At 42.8% G+C, this 14189-nt stretch overlaps 1 protein-coding gene across 2 annotated transcripts in view; it reads left to right on the forward strand.

Annotated features, from left to right (window-relative positions):
* The first annotated feature begins 226 nt into the window (after positions 1 to 226).
* The window catches only part of LOC122073790, a 96075-nt gene continuing 82112 nt past the window's right edge, over positions 227 to 14189 (forward strand). The window contains exons 1-5 of one of the 2 annotated variants that reach the window (XM_042638421.1): positions 227 to 557; positions 724 to 811; positions 948 to 1054; positions 1915 to 1983; positions 2084 to 2138. In XM_042638421.1, coding sequence (XP_042494355.1) covers positions 363 to 557; positions 724 to 811; positions 948 to 1054; positions 1915 to 1983; positions 2084 to 2138 — 514 coding nt within the window. In that variant the 5' untranslated portion in view covers positions 227 to 362. The remainder of the gene's footprint in view (positions 558 to 723; positions 812 to 947; positions 1055 to 1914; positions 1984 to 2083; positions 2139 to 14189) is intronic. The other variant, XM_042638420.1, reaches the window with a different exon arrangement.

Here is a 14189-nt window from a genome sequence, read left to right on the forward strand (position 1 = left end):
ACTAATATTTTACTATTTTATCTAAAAAACATACAGATATCCAATCTGAGTCGATTAGGGATCAGGGATCAGGGATCAGGGATCGATCTCAGTAGATACTGATCCGATACGACCGATAGGAGACCGACACTTGAAACCATGCTCCATTTAACTTGGGTTAATCTAGGCCAGAGGCAGACCTACGTCCTTGAATAAAACAAACCACGAAGGAGAAATGGCTGTGAGGGATCTGTTTAGTCCACCCAAAGGCAATAGGCATTGGTGTCCACACTCCACACACCACACCAGCTACGGTCAGTCCGTCCATCTTGTCTTTACTCTCTTTCATAAACTCGGAAGAGAATGAATAGCCGTTGTGTCCTATGCTTGTGTGGAGAAGAATGGGATCATATTGGATGGTCAATTCTTGCTTCACATATGGAACTCGAATTGGGCTATGCTGTGTCGCAGCAGATGCCCTGCCCAATCATGGAAACCAGCAGAGGAACAGAAAGAAAGTTTTGGTTGTCGGCTCTGATTGGGCTGGCTTAGGTGCTGCTCATCACCTCTGCAAACAGGTTTCCCCACTTTCACTCTCTCTCTCTCTTCTCTGTACCTGAGATTTCAGGGATTTTTATTATTATTTTTAATCTCTGTCGGAACCAAAAGCCCAGAAAGAAAGAGTTGTGTTTATCTAATCTCAATTCTGAATGGAGACGTGATGCTTTGCGGATTTGGTTTCAGGGTTTTAATGTTACGGTACTCGCAACTGATAAAATTTGTGGGTCGACGAGCAAACCCAATACTTCCGGAGATGGAGGTATCATCCAAGGTAATCAAACTAGCTGATTGCAAATTCCTCAATAATAGTTTGGAATTAATTCTGATGCCCATCTGTAAATCAAGGGAACAGTACTTTCTATCCATTAGCAACTCGAAGAGCTTATCACCTTTTTTTTTTTTTCCAGGTTTCTGGTACCCCTACGGCAATATATTTTCACTCGTTGATGAGATTGGTATCAAACCTTTCACTAATTGGAAAAGTTCTGCACAGTACTCCCGAGAGGGCTTGGAGGTAATGAATGTCACTGTAGTAATGGAACAATTAAAATTATATGTCCCCGGATGGTGTCAAAACGTTTTCAAATTTTGTTTAGTAGAACAGCTTTTGGCTATTGGGTTTAATAGATATGCAACTTGCCATCTTCCCGTTACAGTTTCATTATGGTGTAGTTATAAAAAGACTGCCTTCATCCATGGACAATCCTTTGTCTGCACTGACTCTGCCATCATCCAATGACCCTGGGCTTGCCGTACAAATCCCCTGATACTGAATGACTCATGTCAAGGGGGACTGATGGATATGGCAGTCTTCTCAGGACATAAAACTACCACTGACATGGTTTTAGTTTGGTTCTAAATTTACTTGCAAACCACTGCTTTTATTTTTCTGTGGAACAAGTAAAATGATGAAACTGCTTCTTTAATCCTTGGTCTGGTAGTGCCCCTTTGGGATGAATTTTATTCACCTCTTGGAATTTTAATACTTCATTTATAACATTTGAAATTGGGGTTTTCTTCCTCAGGTGACCAGTCTGCTTCAAAGCATGAATCATTTAATTTGTTCGTTCAGTTGATTTGGAACGGGTTTATTGTGGATAGTTTTGGATATAAGTCTTGGGCTCTAGTGCCAAAATGAACTTGTGTAAAATAACATTACTTTAGGTAAAAAGATGAAATGATTTATATTCTTTTTCATTTTCTGAAATTACTTCTTAATGAGGTGTTTCTATACTGAATACCGTTGCTATGCAATCTCAAATTTCTAATTTCAATGAAGCCTATATGTGCATCCAAATGGACTCTTGATTATGACATTAAGATTACAAATCAGCACATCGACATTCCAATCATGTTTAAATCTCTATCTTGCAGGTTGAATATCCTATATTCCAAGATGTCCCCCAATTGCCAACTCCTTTGGGGGCCTTAATTTACACTCAAGTATGTCTCATGACCTTGCTGCTACATGGTCTTTCACAGAACATATAGGATCTTGCAGTTTCCCTGCCATTATGATTGGTCTTACCCCCATTGTGTGTAGTTCCTTCGCCTCTCTCTGGTGGATCGACTGACATCACTTCCTCTCATGGCTGCAGGTATAAAAGTATTGATTGTTCAGACACAGTAGCTTGTTAGCCAGCATTGACATGGTCTAGCAGGTTCAACTATTTGATGCAACAATATCTACATTGGTGTTATTAATCAACACTATTGAACTCTCAAGACAATTTTAAAGAAATGGTGATATATACGCATTCATTCATATATATATATATATATATATATATGGGAAAATGAAGCCTAAAAGACAAACGTGGCCCCTACAGGCTACACCTAGACATAATGGGGGTAAAATTACCACCTTGCCCCTCATGAAAGGTGGAAATCCTGTCCATGTTGATGCTTCTACTAGTGCTCCCGTTGGCCTCATGCTGGTGTAGAGGCCATGCTGCCTTTTAGGGAACCCTCTCAGTGAAGTGGATGGACAATGCATCTGGTCTGAAATTCCATGTTAGACTGAAGTTCTAGTTGGCCATGCTCCTATCACCTTTTTGTCTGACCATTTATAAGACTTTTCCCTTCATTATTCTGCCTGCCAAAGTCTTAGAACTCTTTAACTGAGAAATGGAGGTGAAAATGGGATTTTCATGTGGCTGAATTCTATGACAAATGCCATCCTTCATTTTAATAATCATATGGAACACAACAACAGAAACTTTTGGGTGTGGTATATGTTGTGGATTCGCCCAATCCCTAACCCCTACTTCTTCTTCTTTTGCTCTTTTTTTTTCCCCTGAAACTTGCAGGGTGGGTGTGTATGGTGTACTCATTATATAGGCACAACAATTCCTTTTTTTTTTTTTTTTTGTAAAAGATAATATAATTAAAAAAAAGGTTAATTGAATGAGAAAAATGGGTGATGGAGTGCACAGTATAGTGGGTGTTAGATTGAATATGTTTCTTCTGGTTGCATGGAAGAAATGGGCTGTTTTTCTCCAGAATTAAGGTACAGCAGCTGCCTTTTTTTTCTTTTTTCTATACCCCCTTATTTGATAGGAATCAAGATATAGTGCCACCCTACTCTCCGAAGCTACCCCATTCTTTTTATTCTAAACCCTAACATAGTTGTTTTTGTTAACATTATGAATAGGGAGAATGCTTGTGTGTTCTAACTGATCACACAAGCCCTTTATTTATAATAATGAATCATGATAGAGTCATGATAGGAGTACTAGTCAAAAAAATAAAGAAATTACAAGAATACCCTCTATCCAGCCGCCCCACTCTAAATAGGGTCGGTGGTGGGGGGAAAGCCTCCTATTCTAACACTCCCCCTCAAGTTGGTGCATAGATATCGCACATACCCAACTTGACTAAACTAGGATGAAACATCTTTCCAACCAACCCTTCAGTGAAACATCAACTAGTTGATCCCTAGACTTCACAAAAGGAACACAAATCAAACCAGCATTCAACTTCTCTTTGATAAAGTGTCTCTCCACGTGTTGGTTCAATCATGCTATACTGGATTATAAGCAATACTGATAGCAGCCTTGTTATCACAGTAAAGCATCATAGGAAGACGAACAGGTACACCAATATCATCCAAATCTTTATGCTACCATAATAACTCACAAATCCCATGTGCCGTGGCACAAAATTCTGCTTTAGCACTAGATCTGGCCACCACATTCTGCTTCTTGCTGCTCTAAGTGACAAGATTCCCCCCTACAAAGGTACAATAACTAGAGATGGATTTTCTGTCAGGTGAAACAGCCCAAGCAGCATATGTATAAGCTTCAACTCGGAGATGATCATGAGGAGATAAAAGGATACCTTTCCCTGGAGCTGACTTCAAGTATTGCAAGTAATGTAGACTAGGATAGATAGACTACCAAGCCTTCAACTGCAGGATTTTATAATCATAAGAACAACCAAGAATAACCCAACAACAGCACAACAAATCATAATAGAAGAAGTACCAGATTGGATAAACCAGCAAGCTATCGATGTCAATGGTTAGGTATTCTTTGATCAGATCAGTAGTCTGATGAGTAAGGCCTATCAGGGTCTCAAACAGTCCACTCAACATGAACAAAACCATGTTAGGTCATAGAAACCAGAATAAACCAAAACAGTTCTATCGATTTCAGGTAGTAGCTGAGAAAACCACTAGCAGACAAAAAACTGGGAGATTTCTGATATCTCTCAAATCCCTGGGCAGAAAGCTCCCCTTTGGGTCAAGTTTCCCTCTAGGTAGGACTTAACTTCGATCCAAAACTCAGCCCAAACTGATGGCTGGTTTGGCCTGGTCATATTCTGAAAACTCTCACAGAACCTTCTAATTTTTTGGACAGAATTTGAGTACCTGATTGGATGGTTAGTCTGTCCAGGAGAGAGAAGGATTGGAGATCAAGATATTCTGGAACTTCTGGGCAGAACTGAGAAAGGACTAGATTCAATTACCTGTGATGGATTGAGGTTGAAGTTGCAGGTCCTCGAACACCTTGAAAAACAAAGAAGAAGAAGATAATAAAGGAGAAATAATCCCTCGGGCTTCCCACCGCAGAGGGTCAGTTGGATCAAACACCAACTCCACCAGCTTTGATCAAACACAAAGCAATTCCTAGCAAGGAGAAGCAGCAGCAGTAGCCATGGTTTAATTCTTCAAATTTTTTCAGCTTTAGGAGTCTCCCCTTCTTTATTTATAATGATGGGGGAGGGAATTACAAAATAGAAGGTTCCTTAAAAGGAAACCTTAATTTAGTCTCCTAATACATACTAAAAACTGAAGGAACTAGCTGAAAAAGAAAACTAACTACTTGACTCACTCCGAAAAATAACAAAGATTAACAACTTAAATTGAACCCAACTAAAAGAGAAACTAATGAAAAAGGAAACAAAGTAGTTAATCCCGTATTCAACTTTAAAGCTCTTAGTTTAGACCCATAAATGGGCCCCATTACATGGACTGAGACTTATTCCTAATAAAACAGGCCTAGTTTGGTGAAGAATCTACATCAACTCTCCCCATCTTAAAAAAATTCGTCCTTGAATTTTGCAGTGATGAGGGGGAAGCAACATGTGAGTTGTAGACGTAATCGTTCTCAAACAGAATTCAGATTTCTTGTAGACCCAAGATTAAAGTATCGGTATCGGTTGTCGTATCGGTCAGCTAAATTTAAGATACGTGTCAGAGGGTATCGTATCATATCAGAGATACGCTAAGATATGCTAAAGATCAAGGATTAAAGTATCGGTATTAGTTGGCTAAATTTAAGATATGTATCGGAGGGATATCAAATACATTTTAAACCACGTGTAGACCTTTGGAAGGTAGTCTTCAAGGCGTGGAGCTTTCTCTTTGAAGAACCATGATAGCATAAAGAACTCTGTACATTCGACCTCTGAGTCGATACCAACCGTGAATGTCGTATGCATAGAGTCATCAACGTTGGTTACATTCTCATCAAGGATTGGAGGAACAAGCTCTTCTTTTGTTGAATCTCAAAGACTTGTTGTGGAATGATCTCAACCACTATCTCATCGTCCATAACTTCAATATTGTCAGCTCTGTTCTCTTTAGTGGAATCTTTGAACTCTTTATCTTCTATCTTTGAAGTTTCAAGAACTATCTCTTCAATGGGAACCTTGACTGCAAGTTCTTTTGGTTTGAATAGAGGTATCTTCACTTCCTATAGAGGTGTTATAGGTGCTATTAATGATTCTAGGACATTAGCACGTTGCTGCATTCTAGCTAATATTTCATCCGTTCACACCATTTGTTGATTCAGTTGTATCAACATTTCCATCATCGCAACAATCATATCAATAGGAGCGGTTGAAACCCTCGATGTGTTGTTCTCTGTCATGCTCTAATACCACTTAATGTAGACTAGGATAGATAAACTACCTAGCCTTCAACTAATTAGAACATCAGCAACTGAGTATTTGATAAGCTAAGAAGAAGAAGAAGAGCACTTGAAGAAGTTCCTCCTGGGCTTCCCACCATAAGGAGTCATTGGATCAAACACCAACCCTTCACTGTGATCTGACACACAACAGTTTCTCACAGAGAAGCAGCAATAACAGCATAGTTTTGTTTATAAAACCATGGGGGGAGAAACTCTAGTATTTTTTTTTTTTTTTTGAAGAAATAATTCATTACCAAGAGGAGAAGAATATACAAGGGGGAAAAAGGGGGGGGGGGAAGAAGGCTTAAGCCAACAAGGAAAAGCCATCCCAGGGGGAATCAACAACGGAACAATGATAAAACATCACGATCCAGGGGCCAACGAAAGGGGGGAGAAGAAAGCCATAAAGCCGTCAAGTGGTGGGGATGAGATCGACTTGGAGGTTCCAAGAAGCAATGATGTGGGTATTTCTAAGGGAATAGGGAACAAGACGAGCTTGGAGGGATTGGACTTTGGAAGTAACATTGAAGTAGATAGCTTTCCAAATCTTATCCGGAGAGCGAGATTTGGGGGTCCATCTACGAATGTTACCTTCCATCCAGAGATGGTTAATAGTTGCACAAAAAGCCAATTTACCAACGGTGACATTGATGGAAGTACCAAAGATGGTCATGCTATCCAAATCCATTCCCTATCAAAAGAGAGAATGGATCACCTAGCCGGCCCACACTTGGAAAGGATAGATTTCCAAACAAGGGAGGAGAAAGGACAGGACAAAAAGAGATGGGGGATATCCTCCATACCCTGGGGACAGAGGCAGAGTAGGAAGGGTTGGCAGGGATATGGCGGTGAATGAGGAAGGATTGGGTAGGGAGACAATTGGACATGCATTGCCATAGAGTGAAGCTATGGCGGGGAATATGGCCTTTAAACTAGACCAACTTATGCCACAGGACCACCGGGGAAGAGGTTTGAACAAAGGACCAAGCAGGGGCAGAGGAGAAGATCCCATTGGAGGAGGTAAGCCAATTGCACTTATCTTCTTTTCCTTTATGCCCAGGGGGAGGAGGACGGGGAGAGGAGGGAGGGGACCATCCATTAGGAGAAAGGATAGAGGAGACAAAAGCATTGGTAGGGAGATCGGAAAAGTATGTAACTCTGGGAGATATCTGATAAGACAGGATGCCCGAAGGATGCCAGGGATCCTTCCAAAGAGAGGTGGTCCTACCATTTCTGATGGAAAAGGAAATGGCCAAGAAGGAAATGGGCCTATAATCAAGGATCTTTCTCCAAATCTAGGAGGCATCAGAAATGGAAGGGGCCGTCCAAAGGGAGTTACGCTTAAGCAACCCAGAGAGGATCCAATCGACCCAAATTCTTTTATGCTTGGACACAATTTCTCAGATGAGCTTGAGGACACCCACAAAATTGGCATCTTTGATTCTTCTAATCCCTAATCTTCCTTCAGATTTGGGAAGACAAACCTTCTTCCAACTGAGAGGCTGAAGGAATTTGAAGGATTCGGAGCCCTTTCAAAGGAAGGAGCAAAGGAGTCCTTCAATCGACTTAATCACAGAGGTAGGGAGGGCAAAGGTATTGGACTAATAGAGGTACATGGACTAGAGGACCATCCTGATTAGGGTAAGACGGCCGGAAAAAGAGAGGAGTTTTCCTTTCCAAAGTTGGAGCTTTTTCCTGAGAAGATCAAGCAAGGGGGTGTAATGGTGGGAAGAAAGCCTGGGGGAATGAGAAGGAGGCCCAGGTATTTAACAGGCAAGGAACCCAACGGAATTCCCGAGATTCCAGAAAAGGTGTCTTGGGCCTCAAGGGAGACATCGGAGAGGAAGATATTGGATTTGAGGAGGTTGATGTTGAGGCCCGAAAGTGTTTCAAAGGAGCAGAAAGTGGCTGTGATAGTGGTGATGAAGAGAGGGTCAGCCTTGGAGAAGATCATGATGTCATTAGCAAAATCCAAATGGGAGAGGAGAAGAGATTTACATTTAGGGATGGGAGAAATGAGATGGAGGTCGGTGACAGATTGGATGGAGCGAGAAAGGACTTCTAAGGAAAGGGAGAAGAGAAGAGGAGAAAGGGGAAGTAACCGGCCAGGCTACCATTCACTAAGACAGAGAAGTGAAGGGAGGAGATGCAAGAGTGGATCCAGTGACCAAAAGAGGCCGGGAAGGACATTTGGAGCAGAACATCAGATATGGAGTCCCAATTAATTGTCAAACGCTTTATGGATGTCGATCTTGAGGGAGGCAGCTGGAGTGTGAGACTTGCAGTTGAAATCGCGAATGATCCCATAAAAGAGAATAATGTTATCGAAAATGCTCCTGCCCGCGATAAAGGCAGATTAGTTGGGACTAACAAGGGAGTTAATGACTTTCTGAATCCTATTGGCACAGATTTTGGAAATAAACTTGTAGAGAAGATTACAGAGAAATGGATCTGAAGTCATTCATGGAAACTGCACCTTTTTTGGGGATGAGATAAAAGAAAGTGTGGTTGGTCCCTCCAATTTGGTTAGGTTTGTAGAAGAAACTACGCACTGCAATAATGAGGTCATTGCAGATGATATTCCAGCAGGTGGAGAAGAAACCCTTATTGAAGCCATCGTGACCCGGGGCTTTATTGGCCTTATGGGATAGGATGGCTGAGAGGATTTCCTCCTCGCTGGGAATAGATTGGAGGAAAGGGAGGAACTCATAAGGGACAAACTTATTGAGAAGATTGGGGGGGATGGAGGGAGGGATAGGGAGGGCAGAAGAGCCCCTGAAAGTGAGAGACAACTTCCATCTTGATGAGATTTGGGGAATAGAGCTCAGTTCCAGAGAAGGAGATAAGCTTAGGAAGGAGATAAGCTTAGGAATGGTGTTGACATTGTTCCTAGCTTTGAGAGAACGGTGGAAATATGCTGAATTAGAGTCACCCAAATCAAGACATTTGATGTGGGCTTTCTGACGGAGGAAGCTTTCTTTTTTTATTCAGAAGCAAGGATAAGTTAGAAGCAGTAGCTTTCTCTTCCTCATCCAGAACAGGGTTGAGGAGATTGTGCTGGAGTCTGGATTAAATGGAGTGGAGCTTGTCCCGACAAGAGGAAACCCGAGAGGAGATGTTCCTGAAGGTGGAAGAATTCCAAAGCTTTAAGGTAGCTTTAACGTTCTTAATCTTGTTAGTAAATGCAAGGAGAGGGGGAAGGGAGGGAGGGGTGGGAATGTTCCAAGCACTATGGACTAAAGGGTGGAAATTGGGATGCGAGATCCACATGTTAAAGAACTTGAAAGGCTTAGGACTAAAGGAGAGTGGAAGGGGAGGACATGGATTGAGACGAGACTATGGTTCGAAATCCTAGGAAGGCCAAAGTAGGCATGAGAAGAAGGTTAAGAGTCAAGCCAGGCTTAATTAACAAGGGCCCTATCAAGCTTACAAGCCACACGATGATTGCCTGATCTTCTATTGTGCCAAGTAAGCTTGACTCCTTACCATTTGAGATCAGTGAGATTGAGATCATTAATGCAGTCGTTGAAAGAATCAACAACTTGGGATCAATGGGGTTCCCCCCATGTTTTCATTGCTGAAATGGATTACATTGAAGTCTCCCACAATTCCCCGAGGCCTGGATCCCGTGAAGGGGCAAAAGAGAGCAAGTTAGACCAAAGGGGGAGCCTAAGAGAGGCCCAGTTATGAGCATAAATGATTGAGAGAAAGCAGATGAAGGGACCAGAATGGTGGGAGATAGAGATTTGGATGGCTTGGGTAGAGGAGGATTGAATAGAGATGGTCAGGAAAGAGGGATCCCAAAGAATCCACATGCTCCCATTAAAGTTGTGGAGGTAGTTAGATGCAAAGGACCAAGAGGGGGCAATCGAGGAGGCAATCTGGGAGGCATTGGCCTCTAGGACATGGGTTTCCAAAAGACAACAAAGATTGGACTGCGAGGAGCGAATACGTGATCTGATATCAACTTGTTTGGCCGAGGAACTAAGACCTTGAACATTCCAAATGGTTCAGGGAATCATTAAGAACTATGGGGGGGCATCGGACGTTTGGACGAGCTACGGGGGGCCTTGGGGATGAGGGACCGGAGGTGGAGGGAGGCCGATGGCTATAACCTATAACAGGGGAGACAATGAGTGTGGATGAGGATTTAGTGGTGATGGAGGAGGATTTTTTACTTTGTTTTCTGCGGATGGAAGTGGGGGCATTGGTGATAGGCAGGGAGACAGGATTGGGGGTCTTGGTTCATCTAGGGGACAACAGGGATCTCATCCAATGAGCCAGCCAAAGAGGCTTGCTTAATACCATGCAGAGTAAGTGAACCATTGCAAGTAAAATTTCCTTTAGTAACTATAGGGCTATTTCTGCTTTGTTGTCGAAGAGGATCATGAGAGGGAGCCAGGGGCATTGCAATGTTGTTGATGTCCTAGCAAGGTTGAGAGCCGTCAGTGGTGTCTTGGGGGGACCTTGAGGAGCAAGGCAGAGACGCTGGAAGTAGCATTGAAGAGGAGTCAACAAGGCCTTCAAAGGCCAATGGAAGCGGGCGAAAGTTAGTATCCGAGTTGATGCAGGTAGCAGAGAGGCCTTCCAAGGAACAATAGCAGAGGGTGGAGCTGTCGAGCTGGCGGAGTGGCAGTAGTAGTAGACGCCAACTGGGGAGTATTATGAGGGGAGCCGTCGGAAGGGGGATCACAAGGCAACGTCAGGCGAAGGAGGTGACCAACAGTAGCAAAGCAAGGAATAGCAGCATTGGGCGGAGAAGATGAGAGTCACAGGTTAGGGAGGGTAGGGTTGGTCGGGTCGGGTTGGGTTGGGTTGAGGGTTCGGTGGGTTTAGATGGGTAAAAGGATGAGACGGATTATAAAGGTTGCTTGGGTATAATGGGTGGTCTGATGGATATTTGGAAAATTTCTTGAACAGTTGTATCGGAAGGAACTGGTTCAAAGGTATAAAGGGTGGTTCAGAGATGGTCTGGTTCAGCTGGATGGGATAAGAGGGGTTAAGGGTTGAAGGATAGGGTTAAGATTGAAGCATGGGTTTTAGCAGAAGGGACGGCTGAGGCAGGGAGAGGAAGCAGAGGAGGAAGAATGGATTTGGGGGTAGTAAGCCAAGGATCCAAGGCTGCCGAGTGTCTAGCCTGGCAATATAGAGGGAGAGAGCCCTCTTGAGGAAGAACCTGGGGAGTAGCAAACGGCGTGCAAGTAGGGAAGTGGATAAACATTTCCATCAACTGGGTCTCACTTCTCCAGGATCGAGAATGGATTTGGACCAACGGTTAATGGCGTCGGTGGAGGACCGGAGGTCCGAGGGTTTGATGCCTTTGCCGGTTGAGGAGCAGAAGCGGATTCCGTTGTCTAGGCTTGCCGATGTCTTTTTTTTTCTGTTTCTTTTAGTGATTTGTTCCTTGAAGATTGCATTCTGAGAGAGATTGTCGATGGGAGCTTGATTATTGTTGGGAACTTGATCTGAAGTTGGGAATTTCTCGCACAACGAAGTCTTATGCCCAAAACATTTGCAGAACGAATAAGATGGTGGCAACCAATCATACTTGACTTCTTGGACTAAGGAATGGCCTTCTCCATCCATGATTGTAACTGAGAATGGGAGGACATGATCTGCTTGCACTTCAATACATATTCTCGTAAAACAAAGTGTGTCCATAGTATTAGTACATTTATCTGAATATAGGGGCTTGCTGATGAGGGAACTGACGAGGCTGAGGCCCTTGACGCACTAGAAATGGAGGGGGAGGTTAGGGAAGACCACCTAAAGAGGGGTAAAGGAGGGTTCGGTTCAATTGAATGAAGTGCAAGTGTCCCATTGCCTCAGAAAATGGGTTTTTTCCCTACATACCAAGGTCCTCCATCGATGGCAATAGCTTTATCGGAGTCAGAATCAAAGTTGAAGATGAAAGTCCCATTGTTGAGCATATACGTGGACAGGGAGCAAGCATGTTTCCATTGATTCATAAGGGAGGTTTCGACAATGGAGAATGGACGTCTGTTGCCTTGGAAAGAGCCTACAACATAGTTCTTCCATTTTAGAATCTCAGAATCTAGAAGGCCAAGCGGAAAAAGGCCAATGGAGGAGTTATGGGCAGCCGGAGGGTAAAAGAAGAGGGTATGACCAGCAGTAGGAGGAATGGAGGAGGAGGCGATGGGGGAGGAGGAAACAACCACACTCCAGGAGCGGAGTGCAGGAGATGGAGGCTGTTGGGGAAAGGGAGAGGAGGGGGAAGGTGTTGGATAGGGGCAGGGCAAGTGGCAATCAAGAAGGGGGTGGAGGTTGTCGTCGGGGAGATGCCGGCGACTGGGGCCACTAGAGGGGTAATGGGCATTGGTTGGTCACGGCATAGGCGCTCAAGGGCAAGGATTAAAGTATCGGTATCGGTCGGTCAAAATTAAGATACGTATCGGAAGGTATCGTATCGTATCGGAGATACGCTAAGATATGCTAAAGATACGCACATAAATGGATAGAGAACACATTTTTATACACTTTGCATAAAAAAACAGTTAAAAAAAGCTATATATAACATGTAGAATGCATAAATACTTAAGTAGAGGGTATCATATTGATAGACAAATATATTGAGTTGAAAATGTTCAAAATGATGAGGTTTGAGTTTCTTACAGTTTTTTCTTTCCTTATTACCATTGCCACTATGATGAGTGCCCTGAAGAGCGTCGTGGTGGTTCAAATCCTTGGCTAGGACCTTCTTCAATAGGAGCAACTACGATGATATTCTGCACTTGTCGAATATAGGCACAATATTTACCCCAGTCGAAATATTTATGGTAGTGGGTCTCCTATTCATTGTAGAATCTTCTGTACTGCTCAGGAGTGGCCAATGTTGGTCCTGCATAAGTCCCATATCCATAGGCTGAAGAAGCACCTGAAGATATATGGTGTCCGTGTCCGGATGAGGAACCAGCATGATCTGAACTTTTGTACTGCTCTGGATTGGCAAATGATTGTCCTGCATAAGTCCCATATTCATAGGCTAAAGATGCATCTGAAGATACATGGTGTCCATGTCCGAATGAGGAACCAGCAAGATCTGAACTAATGCACATTGACTCCATGCTACTCATCAATGCATCAGTAGCACTCGGATTGTGGGATCGCCTACCCCTCCGACTATAAGACTTTGGTTGTGTGCGAGCACCATGATGACTATCTTGGGTTGCATGTGTAAATGCAGCCTCCTCTGTGAAATGTAGTGGTACATAAGTTTGGCCACCACCACTACCACCATCACCACCACCACTGCCACCACCACCACCACCACCACCACCACCATCATCATCATCATCATAATCATCATCATCATCATCAACAGCAGCACCATCCTTGTCTTGATCATCATCATCAGTATCTGATTGAGTTACGCTATATATAGCACCTGATCTCGTCCTCCTAATATCGCCATCATTGGAGCTATCATCATCCTCTTCCATAGTTGATGGTGCTTGGGTTTCATCATCAATAATATTTTTAAAATCTTCATTTATATCTCTAATGAGGTCATCTATAATGGGATCAGGTGTGGTTTCTTGTCAAACATGCCCTTCACAGTGCCTCCAATATCTACATTTGGATGACTTCTAGAGTTAGAACCTTGTTCATAAATCATCGGGCCACCACGCCTAGGTCCTACAGATTGACTTCTTCTCAGCTGTTCTACTATCCATTGTTTTTCTTTTGCTTCCTCCCTTGAAATATGCAACGCTTGTGCAAGCTGTTGATCTTCATCCTCTGCCTCCATATCAGATCCTTCATAATTCTCATGATCCCTTAGATTCTCAACCAATCTATCATCTTCTTCAACAACTTTCTTTGCTTTATCTCTACTTCCCCTTAAGTGCTTCCTCATTGCTTTGCTTGTTTCATCTGGGCACTTGTTACATTTGACAACATTAGAAAATCCTCCAGCCAAATGTTGTTTATGTCTGGTAATTCCACCTCTTAGGTGGATAGTATCACAATAATTGCATTTTGTACACAACCTATTGCCTTGTACTTTCTTGGCTGTAGCCCATCCAATATCCTTAGTCCGTTCTTTAGACGCCATCTTCCTACAAAGATACATAATGAATCTTAATATGCATATTTATTGATTTAGTATTTAGTACATAATAGCATTTTTTCAGAAACTAAAATGAGATGCATCCAAAGTAAAAAAAAAAAAAGATTTTTTTGTATTTTTCCAAATTTACATAAACTTAAAAT

Source organism: Macadamia integrifolia, chromosome 3 (assembly GCF_013358625.1).
Source record: "Macadamia integrifolia cultivar HAES 741 chromosome 3, SCU_Mint_v3, whole genome shotgun sequence".
Classification (NCBI taxonomy): Eukaryota; Viridiplantae; Streptophyta; class Magnoliopsida; order Proteales; family Proteaceae; genus Macadamia; species Macadamia integrifolia.